We start from the raw sequence: 17,311 nt of genomic DNA, 5'->3' as shown, positions 1-17,311 counted from the left end.
TGGGGGTCTCCTAAACCACAGAAACCCGATGGAGACAGCCTATAGGAGTTCAATTAAGTTGTCTATGTTTTGTAATTTAAAATGATAAGGAAAACTTCGAAAGATACCAACTTATTCTTTCATACCCACAAAGATATAAATTATTAAAAGAAATTATTCAAAACACTAGAGGATTCAACTGCTGGAGCAGTCACTTCTGGATTCTTTCTGGGGTGTTTCATGAGCAAATATTACAATCTGTTCTTTCTAATGTCTAAGTTATGTTAAAGGGCTTTCTTAGCAAAATCCTATTGAGGAAAGTGCTGATTTTTATTTTCTAAAGGGATGTAAGAAGACAAGTGATTTAAGTCAGAATTTGTGGAAAACTAAATAGTACTGAAATCAGACTGAATCCTTCCCCGGACTTATTACACACACTTGAAAACTAAAGAAACTTTTTTAAAAAAAAGTCCTAACTTGAGAAAAGCCTTTTTATACTAACTGAAAATTAGTGGCTTTAATATGTTATAAAATCATTAGTAAATTTGTAAGGCATGTAATAATGCAAAATATAATTTTCTTGGTTCCAATGAATGAAAATGATTTTAATTCTTAAGTGTATAGAGATAAAAATTCAAATTCAATATTTAAAAATGTGAAATATGGAAGGTAAAAATAAAGCACCTAAAACAATCTGGTATTATTATAATAGGAGTTTCTTCATGGTTGACAGGAAAGGAAGAATAAACATCAACTAAAGTTCTATGAAACACTATTTTTTTATTTTTTAGACAGAAAACCAAAACTGACACACAAAAGGAAAGGCAAAGAGACTACTCTGGTAGAGACCTTTCAAATCCTACTGATGTGCTCAAAGTCAGTATTCTAACTCAAACATTCTCCAAGAAGACAAGGAAAAACTGATGGTCTATTTCAAATTCACGGGACAATAGACACAGCTTGAAGAGATACTTTTATGCAGATATGATACAGGAGATAAATAATTAGGTGAAGAGAATAATTTTATATTTACAGTAGAAATCTGGCTGAAAATCAAAGGGAACTGATCTGATAAATCAATGTATCAGCTAGACACAATTTTATATAAATAGAGGAATAAGTGCTTCCTTAATACTTCATATTACCAACTACAGGAGAAACTAACTCTCCTATTATGGTAAACAGTGTTAACCTAGTAAAGGGTTAAGAGTGTAACTGCAAGAAAAAAAATTACTCTCCAAGTTATCAAAAATTCCTCCATTAGAGGTATGATACTATTGTTGCCTACTGTATAACCACAGATACTCAAAAGAGAAAGTGGCAAATGCTAAAACTTTGGGGGTTAGGTATTCAAAGAAAGACTTCTATTATTCAAACTCGCATTGTGGACTGAGATTACCAGGGAACAGGTTTGGATATTCTCAATCCTTTTACCTCCATCCCTCCAAATGTGTCTCAGGCATCTAAGGATACTACTACTTTGTCCTGCTGCTAGCTAAAAGAACCTACTTACAATCTAATTACAAGAGTTACTGGACATTAAATGCAGGCCTGCACTTAATTTTTTAGAGCATGTTTTTATTTATTACTCAGTACATCTGGGTCATGTACTACGTTTTAGCAGATTGAGATAAAAGTCACGAACCGCATGATTCACCAATTTCAATGTACAATTCAGTGGCTTACTATATATTCACAGATACGTGCAATCATTACTAGTCATTTTAGAACACATTCATTGTCCCAAACCAATACTAAGCAGCCACTAATCGACTTTGTCTCCACAGATTTGTAGCCTGCTTTTGATATACTATTAATTCTCTTACTACATAAAAACCCAAACTTATCTATTGGCCATTTATCAGAGTTCAGCAAAATCCTAAGATTGTGGCCCCATTTACACTTTAGTTTATATGTACTTTAGTATTTTGAATGATTACTATGAAAATAGTTGCTTAGTATTCAAAAAATGTGTCAAAAGCTTGTCTCCCCCAATAAAATATTAATAACTATACTTTCATACAACTAATATTTCCAGATACAGTATTTTTATTTCTGATCTAGCTAAAGAAAGCATAAAAGACCTTATTATTGATTATAACTATATGAAGGTAATGGGTAAATATGATTGTTTCTCATAAAATATACTAGAGAACATTTTAAATAATCAGTTTTAGATTTGGTGTTACAAAACCCAGATGTTTTTGTTGCCAATACCCACGAATCCCTTTATTTTCATCTTTTATAAAAATCACAAATATTCCTATTTACAATGTCAGTCACTAATACAGAAGATTCTGGTTTCTTTTTCACAAAGGGACTAAAGTAAGGATCAAGATTATACAATAGGGACCTATGAAGTCATTAACAAGAACAGTAATCCCACTGATTTAACAGTTTTTCAGGAACTTCTTGGTCAGTTATATGAAAAAAAAATCAGACTAGATTTGAATTTTAAAAATAAAGAGGAATTAGCATGAAATATTACATGAACCTGGACATTAAAATTAAATTAAGACACTTACTTGTTTTCAAATGCAACTGTTATTGAATCTTCATGAACATCCTTTACAAATGCCTATAAGAAAAATACAATTAACTTTTAAGCTTAAAGACCATTTTTAGTTAAATTTTAGAAACATTCTATGCATAAGAATAAAATGGAGTTTTGAGAAAAAGCCTATTTTTGAAGTTTATTCATCCATTTGTCACATCTATATTGCCACCTACTATACGCTGGGCTCTAGGAAAAGAGACAGTTCAAACAATAAACAAGAAAAATTGCTCCACAGAGGTCAGCATCTCATAAGAGAGGTAAGTATACTGAAAATTACAATGTAACAGTGAGTATAAAGCTGGAGGTACACTTTGGGCTAGTATTATTCAAAATTAAGAAACTTGCTCCAGAGCCACATGTCAGCCAGCATAGATCTGTTGTAATCCATTAACAAATGTTATTATTTCCTTCCTATTATCTTCCCCTCTTTTTACCTAGTTATCTTCTATTGATTTTGCAGATTTCAGGACAGATGTCCCCATTCTACGGGAAAACCCAGAAGTCTAGATTACATTCCTATCTTCTGGTTTCTCAGCATTCTGTGCTTATCCCTACTATAAGCTTATTCCATTTCTCACTGACAGTAAAATTGCACAGGGTAATGTTGGATCTTATTTATTTACTTGTACTAGGTATTGAACCCAGGGATGATATACCAATGAATACATCCCATTTCTTCTTTTTTTTTTTTTCAGACAGGATCTTGCTAAGTTGCTGAGGCTGGCTTCCAACTTGTCATCCTCCTGCCTCAGCTTCCCAGAGTTGCTGAGATTGCAGGTGTGTATCACCATGCCCAGCAGGTCTTATTTTATTTAGTTATCTTTCAGAGTGCCTAGTATTAACCTAATGAATACTTACTAGGTACTAGGCAGATCACCTTCCTAAGAAGTTGCTCTCCCAGCCCTGGGGAAAAAATATTGTGTTGTTGTTGGTGGTGGTAGGTAGATAAGGGAAACTTACTGAAAGCGGTCAGGTTTCTATGGAACCTCAAAAGATAAGGAAGAATTAGCTAACCAAGAAAATGTAGGATGCAGTAGCATTCTATCAGGTCAAAGGGGGCAGCAAAAACAAAGGATCAGACTATGAGAAACAGCTTTAAGTGTGATAGAAATCAATCCTTTATCAACAAGGAAGTCAAGAAAAGTCAATGGGAAAGAATAAGTGTTTTTAACAAATGGTGCTGGGACAATTAGATATCCATGCAAAACAATAAACTTTGATCTTTACCTCATATCACATACAAATATCAACTAAAATGCAAGAGACCTAAATGTAAGGGATAATGCTATGAAATTTTTAGGGGAAAACAGTAAATAGTTGTGATTTGGGATATTAGATATCCATTTTGGTTATTGGAAAAGAAATTAGTTTGGATTAAGACCATTCTTTGATGTCTGTATCCTCAGTAACTGGAACAATTTCTAGGATATAGTGGGCATCTGATGAATGTCTTGATCTAGATGTCCTTCAATTGATAAATGGATAAAGAAACTGTGGTATATATATATACAATGGAATATTACTCAGCCATAAAGAATGATAAAATTATGGCATTTGCAGGCAAATGGATGAAATTGGAGAATATCATGCTAAGTGAGATAAGCCAATCTCAAAAAACCAAAGGACGAATGATATCGCTAATAAGTGGATGATGTCACATAATGGGGGGTGGGAGGGGTTAGTGTTAGGGTTAGGGAGCGGGGCAAGAATGGAGGAAGGAAGGACTGTATAGAGGGAAAAGAGGGGTGGGAGGGGTGGGGGGAAGGGGGAAAAATAACAATGAATCAAACAACATTACCCTATGTAAATTTATGATTACACAAATGGTATGCCTTTACGCCTTGTACAGAGAAACAACATGTATCCCATTTGTTTACAATAAAAAACAAACAAAAAAAACAAATATGTCTTCAAAAGTCTGATGCAAAAACATTCTTTAAAACATGAAACTCCCCATAATATCAAATTAAAGCATGTGAGTCAAGCATTAACTAAGGACTACTAAAAAAAAAAATAGAAGCTGAGTCAGGGCTTTGGAAAATACTGATATGAAAGCAATTTAAACAGAGACACTAAACCTTGGCAATGTCAGAATGAATAAAAATAAAGCTATGCTTAAAAGAAAGTTTCCTTGTAAGAAAGATTATGGTGGACTATAATGGCATCTCTGTGTTCTACAATACCCAAGGTGGTTAAATTATTGAATTATTATTTTTATGTTAAGTGTGGGTATATCCGCATTTTCTTCCCATCATTTTGATCTTGCCTTTTTTTTTTTTTTTTTTTTGGTACCAGAAATTGAAGCCAGGGGTGCTTAACCACTGAGACATCCTTTTTTATATTTTATTTAGAGACAGGATCTCACTGAGTTGCCAAGGCTGGCTTTGAACTCCTGATCCTCCTGCCTCAGCCTCCTGACCTGCTGGGATTACAGGCATGCACCACTGTGCCCAGCTGATCTTGCTTATTTTTACTCAGCTATATTTAAATTACCAACATTTTCTACAGCATATTTTGAGAAATATGGCCAGATTTCATAATGGTACGTGTCCCAGTGCTTAAAGAGGTTGTTTGCCTATTACTTCAGCAACAAAGGGGCCAGATATTAAGTTAGAGATGTAGGAGTTAGTCACTCTGGCTCTAATATTTATAAAGTACTTCATAAAAATTATGGAGAAAGGGGAAGATCCCCCTAACCCCCATTTCTCCCTTGTCTTTACACGACAGCTAACACCAAATTAACAATGTATATTTGGGAGATGGGATTAGAAAATTAAGACAGCTGGGTATGGTGGCACATGACTATAATCCCAGCTACTCAGAAGGTAGAGGCAGGAGGATCACAAGTTCAAGGCCAGCTGTGTGAACTTACTGAGACCCTATCTCAAAATAAAATGAAAAGGTTTGAGGATGTAGCTCAGTGGTAAAGAGCCCCTGGGTTCAGTTAAGACTACTATTAAATGACTGATCCCATATTTCCTAAGAAGGGCCACTGCTTCTGTCTCCATCCTTGTCTAAAGTTTTATGTTTGCATGTTCTGGCAGTAATTAACATTTGTTCTTTACTGTAAATTATATGCTAAAAATGGTAAATCCTGTTGTCAGCTAACAGAACCTTGTTACAGCCGGGTGAAGAACTATTCTCCATAAATCAAGTGACTTTCAAATACTGTAGCCCTTATCTAAATCTGTGCTATCATGATAGTTACAGGCTATGTGTTATTTACATTAAGATTAATAAAAATTTAAATCATTCTCCCATTCACTTTTGGCACATATCAAGTGCTCAATGGCACCATAAGGCTCAGTGGCTATTATATTAAAAAGTGATGATTTAAAACATTTTAAAATGTTGATTTTTAAGACCCACCAAAGAAGTTCTCTAGTTAGATTTAGATTTATTACTACATTGCTACTTTCTTATTTTTCCTTATTTGCCTAAAAGTTATTGCCCAGTTTAATCATACTTATTCATGACACTGCCTATTTCCTAAAATCAAACATTCTCTCAAAGGAGAATGATCTGCAAGTGTTGACTATTAAAAAAAAAAAAAAAGCTTTCACAGACTCTGAATGCAATTCCGGATGTAGAGTGTCAGAAATGGTTTGAGTAATCATCACAGCCAACAGGCCTGCTGCCTTTGAGTTAATGAGGCTTATCTGTATATAGATATTTGCATGATTGTTTCAAAATCAGTCATTTCTAGTCATTGTTTGCATATTAAATGAATACAAAAGGCACGTAATACCTTCTGGTTGCTGCTTTAATAAGTAGAATAAAAGAAACTTATCAGTAGTCTTTAGCCTGCACACACACACACACACACACACACACACACACACCAAGGACAAACATATCCTGTGAGTTTAAGTTGTTTCACTAAAGTATCACTCCAAGGGTTCCATATCTTTCTACATCTCCTCATACTTTCTCCAATAACTCTCCTTTTGCCCCTGCCCCTCTTATACCCCCTCCAACATTCACACTCATACCCTTGTTCTCTAGCTGCCTCCAGAGCACTATCATCCCACCTACCAATGTGAAAACTACATTTTACTATGGCCACTACCTATCAAGCAAAGTTGGTGTTTGTGGAGAAGATAAGCTAAGGAGATTCCTGTGAGGTTTCCAAAAGGTGGCAGCTTTCATGAAAGCACAAAGGGACTTTGACTATATTGGATGAAAGCTAGGGTTGTAACTGAGGGTTGTTGAATTTAGAGGTTGTACTTTGGTCTGAATCAAATTCTAGGTTCAAAATCTTAGCTGCACCACATAATAGCTGTGGTAATCTCCAATAGGTAATCTCCAATAAAGAGCAGATGTCTCATTTGCAAGTTAGGAACTGGACCAGCCTAAACCTGTTGTGAATAATAACGTTAGACACATAGGTGACAATAAATGATAACAGGAAGAGAGGCACATTTCATAAAAGATGCAGAACCATAAATGTTCTGCATTTTGGAAAGTAACATTCCAACAAAACTGCATATTTTTAAAAAGGCTTCAATGGGGGCTGCAAAACCAGGCGCCCCTATCGATGATCAAAAACTGAAGTCTACATATGTCATAGTCACTCAACAGTTTTCCTTGGAAGATATAAGAGTTAGTCGCTCATAAACATAGCATAAACCATGATTGCTGATGTGGGAAGTAAATAAGTAAAAGTCTAAAAAGGAAAGATTTAAAAAATTGGATAGAAACAGAAAAGGATATTTCCACAAAGATACTAAACACTAAAAGTTTAGACTCTGGGGGAAAAAGTAAAGAAAATCTTTGGGATTTGAGAAAGGTGATAAAAAACCAGTTAAGAAGAGTTATGGGGGGTCTGGGGTTGTAGCATAGCAGTAGAGCACTTGCCTGACATGTGGGGCACTGGGTTTGATTCTCAGCACCACATAAAACTAAGTAAAATAAAGGTTCATTGACAATACATACACACACACACACACACATACATATACATATACATATACACAGAGAGATACAGGTTCTTGACCAAAGGAATAAGCAGAAAATTTAAATCACCGTGGGAGCCCTGATTTACTGGCAACTGGGTCAAAGAGGCAATCACAGAACCATACTTACAAAAGTGTGTAATGACTAGAGCTATCCAAACCAAACATTACATTACTGGGACTGAAGAATGGAAGTGAGAAAACCCATCTGTATTTAAGTAAACTCTCATTCTCCTATGATACCTCAAACCCCTTAGCTTAGTAAACTATCTTACAAATAGGAGTCATAAGAGATTAATGTGTAGAGAAGTTTCAATGTAAATCCCACATTTACACAATTACTACATTATCAGTAGGTTTCTACTGATGACAGCACATGCAGTATTAAAATTAATTTTTTAGAGAAAGCAAGATTGTAAAATATCCCTACTAGAGATAGAGGATAAGGACACATGAAATGTGACAAAATAAGATTCCAACCCAAGGCTTCAAAGATAAAGTGGGCTATCACTTTGTGCCCCTCTGTAGATGGGCACTAACATTGTAAAGAAACTAAACAGAAAGGAAAAAGTACAATAAACCTCATCAGCAGTCCTTCCAACCATAGCACATGCCCAGAATAGTAGACTTTGTATGGGCAATTCCCATAAATTCTGAGCAAAATACAATTCTTTCTTGTTCTCCCTGACCAAAAGATAACATAGGTACAGAGAAAACAGTATTAAATGAATTATTAACTTTCCTGTTGTGTGCATTAATTTTTGCATACTTTAGTTTTATGAGTTCCAGGTGTAAGTAACAAAAGCAAATGTCCTGGCAGGGCCAAAGAATTCTAACTTTATCTTTCCTGAATAGGCATTCAAATGAAGAATTATAGTATAATATGTACAGGTGCAAGAGTAATAAAAAAAAGCTGATTTAGAGACAAAACATTTTATAACATCTTGTATCAACAGTAAAAAAAAAAAAAAGGCAACATAACTATACAACTATAGGTATAGGATGCCAAAGCAATGTTACAGTAACAAATACAAAGATTACAATGAAACTGAAAACTGGGTAGGAAATCAAATCCAATTAATATCTTCAAGATAAATTTCTTTAAGAAGTCAAGTGACTGATTTCAAATCCTAAGTCTGAGCCTGAACAGCACTAACACTTATTAGTAAATTACTTATATAACCTCTATCTACACCATTATCTAAACAATGAGAGGAACAACAGTATATCTTAGGATTGTGGGGAAGGAATTAATAAATAGAGGTAGAGCACCTAGAACAGTGCCTGGTGCCTTGCAAGCACTCAGCACCTGTTACGTATGATCATAATATGATACTAATCATCTCAGGAAACAGATTCCCATATTGGGCAAGAATGAGAACTTCAAGTCCTAGGCCACGGAATTTTGCATTTAATTAATAATTTTGAGGTTATCAAGATACATGAGTGTGGAATTGGAAAATGTGCCATTCAAAGGGGGGGGGAGGATGATGTATCCATGGATATAAAACACTAAAAAAGAGTACATGAATTTAGAAGGACAAAATGTGGTTCACTTAATAATTCACTTCCTCAAAGTGCAGAATTATACTTGTACACAAAGTTAACTGGAAAGACATCAGAGAAAATGTGAATGCAAGTTTATCTGCATTTTATGGAAGTTTGTAAATTTATAAACTTTGTGCAAGTTTATGTGTAATAAAACTGATTTATAGCAGGCAATGTAGCTAAAATAACATGTAAGGCCACCAATGTCTTTATTTTAAACATTTCCTCTTAATTGTACATTTTATATTAATGAATTGTTAGCTATAGTAATAATAATTCTCAGGAAATTAAAGTGTGTCTTCAGATACCAGACTTAAAAATAAGATATATTAAAGTACAATCTCACAATACTATTACGAATGAGCATAATGACACCATATTACAGTAATGAATTTGATACCAGCCACTCTATTTTTGAGAAAACAAGGTTTTGCATCTTAACTTTTGATTTATCCACCTTTAGTAATTTTCATACTAATGCAGAAAACCTAGAAATCTTAAGAGGATATATGCAGTGTCTTCATATTGTAATGACATGCATCCTACATCTAAAATGGAGTTAATTCACTCTGCACATATCAAAACTCTTAGTCCAAAGAAAACCACATTTGGGGCAGATGCCCTTAGAAGAAAGACTGTATTTCAACATTATTATTTGCTTAGGAAATGCTTTGTCAAGATTTTATGAGGTTCAAGTCAATGTTTCTTCATAATTTAAATAAAATGCTCATAGGGTTCTATAATTGCTACATGTGACCAAAGCTTTCTAAGTCAAAGAAATATATAAGGATTAAAGTAGTGATGCTGGTTATTATGAAGTCTAACTTTTAAGTTTTTAATAAACACCAAAGGCAAAACTAAAAAGTGAACAGCACTGTTTCAATCTTAGGATTTAGGCTTCTTGATTTTGTTAATTCTGAATTTTGAGCTTTAGTCATTTTTACAGAAAGAAATCATTCCTTGCATATATTTTATATAGTTTATAAACTGCAAACTTGGACAATGTGCTCAAGAGAGAGAAAGCATTATCCTTTGGAATATGATAGTTTTGTCATGGGCTTGTCAAAGTCTGAATTCAATTATAAAGAAGTTGTTTGACTTGTTTGGATTTTGAAGACTTTTCTATCAATTTGATGAACAAGGTTCCCATTTTCCTCCATAATTGTAATATTTCTCCCTAGTAATTCATTTTTTAAAAATTGGTCTTTACTTCCCGTTTTTCCCATCCACCTCACCAGAAAGGAAACTCAATACTTTTCTAACAGCAATTTTCTAAGTCAGATAAATATTTAAACCTTTTTCATTATACAAAATATTCTTCTGTCAATACAGATGTTTGGAGGTTTTCTTAAAAATCAACCTTAGTTACATAAACATAACAGCAAGTTTTTTACATATATTTGTTCAAGAATTACATTTTCCCTCATGGAACCAAAGGGCAACCATTCTTTTTTTATCCACCTTCAAGTTAAGCAACTTGCTTTAAGAAAGTGGGAGATAAAAAGCAAAAAGAGAGGACATTTATGTTCCAGTAACTTTGCAAGCACAATCACTAGAGCCAGTAAATCCTTCAAGACTAGGTGTGTTACTCATCCTCCATGGCAAGCCAACTTCACTAAATGATAGTAAGATTAGCATCTAAACTATAACAGATTAGAATACTGCTTAAATTTTAGCCCCTGCACATAAATTATAGTTAGTTCCACATCCCTAGTGACCAAAACTACCAATCTAGGGCCCAGACTGGTTCTACACAAAGTCACTCTAATAAATTGCAATGAAAATATTGACTGCAGAGTCAAATGAAACAATTCTGTACTGGTAAGTTTAAGAACATACTATGTAAAAAAAGAGGCAAAAAAAAAAAAAACTCCACAAGAAAAGGTTTTATCTTTTTGTTGAAAGTATGGATCTGTTTGTATACTTTACTCATTCATGAAATATTTTTCTCCAATGTTCCCATAAAATTGGCAAGCACAAAATATATATTCAAGTCGCATATTTTCCTATAGCAAAACATGCTCCTTTGAAACGTTTTTCTATAAGTTTTTAAATTGTTTGACAATGGAAATAGCTATTTTTCGTGATTCCTTCCACGTGCACCTTCTGTTGCCAACAAACTGTAGTAAGGTGGGATATTACTTACAGAAGTTACGGACATTCAAGAGGAGATGAGAATTTGTAGATTTCTAGATCTACAGGAAGTAGTTACGAATGCACACTATGGCTGCATCTAATATTTTTAAATATTTAAAAATGTAAGATATTAGCTGATATTCAATGCAGTAAACCCACCAATGCCTATTTAAAACAGCAACTAATACAGGCCACAGCAACACTACAAAGAGAATAAAATCAAGTTCTTAAGAACACAAAAATATTTCCAAACATTCCCTAGTAAAATTTCCTAGTACTTATGCACTCCCAGTTAATTTCCTGAAGTTTCGTGGCGTTTATTCAGGTCTTTGAGGACTTAAACACAAAGAATACTTATAAGTAGCAGAGCTGCTAATGTTTTTAGGAGCTGAAGCATCTATATTCCTGAATTTATAGATAGGGAGGGGGGCCAGGAATAATCCCAACTTCTTTAATGCATCGCTCAGAGATCTTAAGGTCTTCCCGAAACTTTTGGGTCTAAAATTTCCTCTGAAATTCACAAAGGCAGGCCAGCAAAAAACAGTTGCCATTGTGATACGGTGCTGACTCCTGCTTCTTACTACTCTATCTCCACACCCCTCGCCCAGAAGAAGGGGCGCTCTCCCAAGTCCCAATGCTGGGCCGGAACACAGGAGCCAAAGGAGACCTGAAACCGTCTTGGCGAGGCAGCAGGCAACCCCGCCGGGGCGCCCCCTGCTCATCCACACCTACCCACACGTCAGGCCCGGACACCACCAAGAGAGTATATTTGGGAAAGAAGAAACAAGCCTTCGCGGTCACTTAGAACCGATTCTGGCCCTTCCCGCCCGGATCTCGTTTCTACCTGTCGCCGGCCCTCGCCCATCTCTCTCCCTAGCGGGGCTTGGCCTCAGAAGGGCTCCCTCTTCTTCTTGCTCCTTTCTCATCCCGGTAGGCTCCGGGGCCTCTAGTGGGAGACCTAGCGGGGCTCCAGGAGCTTCCTACAGGCCCCAAGTCCGGTCCTTCCCTCCCAAACAACATCCCGCCGAGCGCGCCCTGGACACCGGGAGCAGCGCTCTGAAAGAGGGCCCCAGGCCTGCCTTTCTGCAGACACCGAGAAGAAAAGGGAGGGAAGGTAGGACGAAGATGGGGCCTGCCCTGGAGCAAGTACCTTGTAGAAAGCGCCATTGGAGCCCCGCACTTCCACCACCAGCTCCTCCATCTTCTCTACAGCCTTGTTCGCGCCGGGAGCCCGCCCCCGAGAGGTGGGCAGCGGGCGCTCGAGGCCCAGCCGCCGCCGCCGCCGCCGCCGCGCTGCCGCACGCCCCCCGGCAGCGGCGCCGCCGTCACCGCCGCCGCCCGCGCTCGCCGTCGGCTCGCCGCCCGCTCTAAGGCGGCCCCTCACCGGAAGTGAAACCGAAACGGAGCCGAGCGCCTGACTGAGGCCGAACGCTCGGCCCGCTCCTCGTGTAAACAGTGAAACCGCGTCACGTGATTGATGCCGCCCCTCCCCCCGCGGGTTCGGCCCCTTCGGCCCCGCCCTCTTCTTCCTCACGGGCTGGGGAGCGCGCGCGTGCGCGCTGCTGGGAACCAGCTGGGAGCCGGGTCCAGCGTAGGGCGCGCGGGTTGGGCGTGCGCGGGCTCGGTGGAGGGCGGGAAGGCGCGAAGGGCGGTGACAGGTCGCGCGGCCTAGCATCTCCTGGGAAGGTCCAGAGCGCTGGTTTGTGTAGAGCCGCAAGCGGGGCCGTGGGAAAGGGCCTCCTGTGGAGAGCAACTGCGTCCTGTTATCGGAGTGCGGCCTGGCAAGGATTAGAGGGGGCTTTGATTCAGTTCACTGTTTTGTTTTGTTTTCCCCAAAGTAGCTCTGAGCCTAATTGAATTGGAGGTGGAGTTGGGAGGTGGGGACAAGAAAGGTGATGAATTAGATTTGAGAAGACTTTGAACTGTAATGGTGGCAGCCCCAGTGACCCTTCGAGGTACAGGGCAGAGAATAACACCCTTCCCCACTAAGGGAATTTGGGCTGCCATGTGGGTACATTCTGTGCCTTCCCAGTAGCAAGGCATGTGTCAGGAAGTGTGGAAATGTTAGCCCTTTCTCAGGCCCAGCCCCGGACCACATACTCCCCTTTCCTCAATTCCGTTTCATATTTTTCTTGACCTTGGTGCAAAAAGATTGTGTTATGTGCTTGTTAATTCCTTTACGGTGCATTTCTATCCTTACTCAGTGCCTGCCCTGCACCAGAGGGTGGACATATACGGAGCAGTCTTACAGCCAGTCTACAGGGGCAGTTGCACCTTTTCCTTACAGTTTTCCCCCTTTACCCTCTACAGTAGAGCCAACCATAACTTTCCCACCCCTGACTCTTCACTGGGCTCATATCCACCTTGACCCACATTTCCTTTGTCTACAAGGCTTGCATTCAATTAAGAAGTTTATTGAGCGCCTACCATGTGCCAAGCACTGTGTTCAGTGCTAGCTACACTTTGGTAGCGAAAATGACAGCCAATATTGAACCTGGAACCTATAGGTGTAGATGGACATAAATCAAATTATCACAAAGTAAATTTGGAATTGTAACTGTGATAAGGGCTATGAAGAACAGGTACACTTATTATAGTGAAACCTGACCCAGTCTGTGGAGCAGGAGGGGTACTAGGGAAGGGGAATGACTCCAGCTGGAATGTGAGAGGTAAGAGTTAACTGGCAGCACTGGGCTGGGGGAGGTGGAGTGAACTGCCTCAGGCAGGTGTCCTAGAATGAGAGGCATGTTGAGCCTCCAGTTCCCTTCCCACCCAACTCCCAGACAGAACAGCCAATGTCCTTGCTGGTGGAACTCCAGCCTTAAAGCAGTAGATCAAAGGTCACAACCCTTGAGGCTACAGGAAACAGAAATGCTCCATTTTACTATGGTCTTTGGCGTAGTCACAATATATGAAGACCCCAATAGGGTTGAAAAAGAATCTCACCATGGGGTGAAGGGTAGCAGAGAGTTATCTTTAACTCCAATGTAGTAAAAGGGAAAATATTGATTGGAAAGATTATACCTTCCGTGCGTAAGATGTTGTGCAATTTGCCCAGAGCTTTCAAACATGTCAGCTCTTCACAACTGATGCTGTTCCCTGAACCTAAGATGTACTGTCATGCCCTCATGTGCCTGCACATGCTTTCAGGCCTCATAAATACCCTTCCCCTTAAGGTTATCAACTGAATTCTTATTTGGTAGTTATTCTACTTCGGGTGCAAAAAATTAATTAACTTTGCTCTTCAAGTCTCAGCACATTGTCATCATCAGTCCCTACCTGGCTCCTCTTATTTATTTTATTTTTATTTACATTATTTTTCCTCATCATATTTTTCCCCACTGTCTTCTAGACATAAACTGCAACATGTTTGATACAGATCTTTGATAATTTCAGACAAGTATTATTTTGTATGTGTCTTCTGCATTTATGGAAATTGTTTCAACACTATTTTTGAGCTACTCTGCTGTGTGTACAATTAGTTTGTAATTTCTAATTGCTGCTGCATGTTCCATAGATTTTACTGATATGTATCCCTAGTGATACAGCATCTAGGTTACTACCAACTCCCTGATGCCATATTATGGTGAAAATCCTTGTGAATGAATTATGAACTTTTGCAAAAATTTCTTTCGTACTCTTATAGAACATTGTGTATACCTGCTATTTCCTCATTGTACTACTTATATAGCAGGGACTAGATATTGAATGCTTCTATTATGATGCATAATGTACTAGATTCATTTACTTACATTTCTGTTTCCTTCATTGGACTGTCCATTTCTTTCAGGCAAGGAAGTTGTCTTATCTTTGGGCTCTAGGTACATTAAAAGTGGTTGATTTCAAAATATGTTCAACCTTTACATACTTTGACTTAGTCTTTCCTTCTTCACTCCATGTCTCAGTCTTGCTCTGATTACTAGCTTTTTAATTTCCCCTCTTCAAGATAGACCATCTGAATTCAGACACGGTTCAACCTTGCTCATAAACCTGCCTTTTCACCCGAAGTCTTCCCACTTTGTTACTGGCAGCACCTTCCTTTGCATTAGTTGCTCAGACTGTTTAAAATGGAGTCATTTTGACTCTCTTTCTCTCAGACACCTAATCCAATAACAAATCCTTTCAGAGTCCAGAATTGATTTGTTACCACCTGCACTGCTAAACCTGTTATCCAAGTCTCCATCCTCTCTTACTTGGAAAATAGCTACAGCTTCTTACTAGTCTCACTGCAGGCACTCTTGTCATTTCTCTGTCAACTTTCAAAATAAAAAACAGAATGACCCTCATCAGGTGTCAATCAAGTCACTCATCACTCAAAACCTCCCAAGGGTTCCCTCAGATTCTCAGGCAAAAGCCACAATCATGTATTCCAGCCTCAGTTCCCTACACAGAATTTCTGACTTCTGTTTGCTCCTCTGTCTTACCTTCTACTTTCCTCCTTCACTTCATTCCATCCACAGTGGTTTCTTTGCTGTTTCTTGAAAATACTGGGCAGGTTTTGTCTGTCTCCCCTCACTAGAATGTAAGCTCAGTGAGAAAAGAGATTTTCCTTTATTTCATTTACAGCTGATCCCCAGTGCCTACCACACTAACTGCAACATAGTAGGTGTTTACTAAATATTTATTAAATGGGTGAATGAGTAAATTGATGACTAGGTATTGAGGACTTAGCCAAGGTCAAGTCTGCTCCTGTGCCTGTATTTATCTAATATTAGAAAGATGCTTCAGTGCTTCTAGTCCTACCATGGCCACTGCCTTCCATTAAATAACTGCCTGTTGTCTTTGCATTGATTTATTCTGTGTTATTTCCTGCTCCTTTGCAACTTGAGCCCTCTGAGTCTTTTTTCATGCCCCAATCCCAGCTAAAATGCCTTCTGCCCTTTCCAACTCTACTAAGTCTTTCTTCTTCCATGACACTTTCTCTGACAATTTTACCTCACCTTGACTTCTCCTTTGAACTAGATATTAGAAAAAATATAATGAGATCGTTTAGATTTACAGAACATTTGTGTAGGTAGCACAGTTCCTATTCTTCTCACACCCTGTCCCATGCAGTTTCCCCTATTATTAAAATCTTATGTTAGTGTAATACATTTAGTACACTGTTACACCATGATTAACTAAAAGTCTATAGTTTACATTAAGGTTAACTATTAGTTCTGTGCTGTTCTATGAGTTTTGCCTGATGTATCATCATTATAATATCACACAGAATAGTTCCACTGCATCAAAAATTCCCTGTGCTCCACATACTTATCTACACTACCTCCTAACCATTGGCAATCACTTACTTTTTTGTTGTCAGCATAGTTTTACTTTACTCAGAATATTCCATATTGGGAATTACGTAGAATATCATTTATATTGTGTTTTATTTTTACTTATCAATATTGATTTAAGATTCCTCTAAGTCTTCTTATGGATTGATAGCTGTTTTCTTCTTATTGTGAAATAATATTCTATTGTATGGATATACCAGAGTTTGGTTTTCCACTCACCTATCGAAGGACATCTTGACTGCTTCCAGTTTGATTATAAGTAAACCTGCTGTAAACTTTTTTGTGCAGTTATTTGTGTTGGGAGGCGGGCATTAGCTTTTAGCTCATTAAGGTAAATACCAAGGAACATGACTGCTGGATCATAAAGTAAAACTAGTTTTGGATTTTTTTTAAATGTCAAATGCTTTTCCAAAGTGGCTACATTCCCACCAGCAATGAACGAGAGTTCCTGTTGCTCTACATCCTTACCAGCTTTTGGTGTTTTAGTGTTTTGAATTTTGGCCATTGTAAGTAGTATGTAGTAGAATCTCATTGTTGATTTATCACTGGCTAATGCATATGATATTGGGTATCTTTTTATGTGCTTATTTCCATCTGCATATCTTCTTTGATAAGGTATGTATTCAGATCTTCTGCTCATTTTTAGGTTAGGTTGTCTTTTATGAGTTTTAATAATTCTTTGTATATTTTAGATACCAGCCCTTTACCAGGTATGTGTTTTGCAAGTATTTTCTCTTAGTCATTTGATTGTTTTTTCTCCTAATTAATAGTATATTTTACAGAGCAGAAGTATTTAATTAGAAAACGTTTAATTTATTTTTGCTTTCATGGATCGTATTTTTGGTATTGTCCCCAAA

General features: G+C 37.7%; 1 protein-coding gene across 1 annotated transcript in view; it reads right to left on the bottom strand.

Annotated features, from left to right (window-relative positions):
* Fmr1 (fragile X messenger ribonucleoprotein 1) overlaps positions 1-12,623 on the bottom strand; it is a 35,939-nt gene extending 23,316 nt beyond the window's left edge. The window contains 2 exon segments of the mRNA XM_047535766.1: positions 2,505-2,557; positions 12,326-12,623. Coding sequence (XP_047391722.1) covers positions 2,505-2,557; positions 12,326-12,376 — 104 coding nt within the window. The 5' untranslated portion in view covers positions 12,377-12,623.
* Positions 12,624-17,311: the final 4,688 nt, after the last annotated feature.

The sequence above is a fragment of the Sciurus carolinensis genome, chromosome X, assembly GCF_902686445.1.
Source record: "Sciurus carolinensis chromosome X, mSciCar1.2, whole genome shotgun sequence".
Classification (NCBI taxonomy): domain Eukaryota; kingdom Metazoa; phylum Chordata; class Mammalia; order Rodentia; family Sciuridae; genus Sciurus; species Sciurus carolinensis.
The sequence above is the reverse complement of the archived record's forward strand: the minus strand, read 5'-3'. Positions and strand labels throughout refer to the sequence as shown.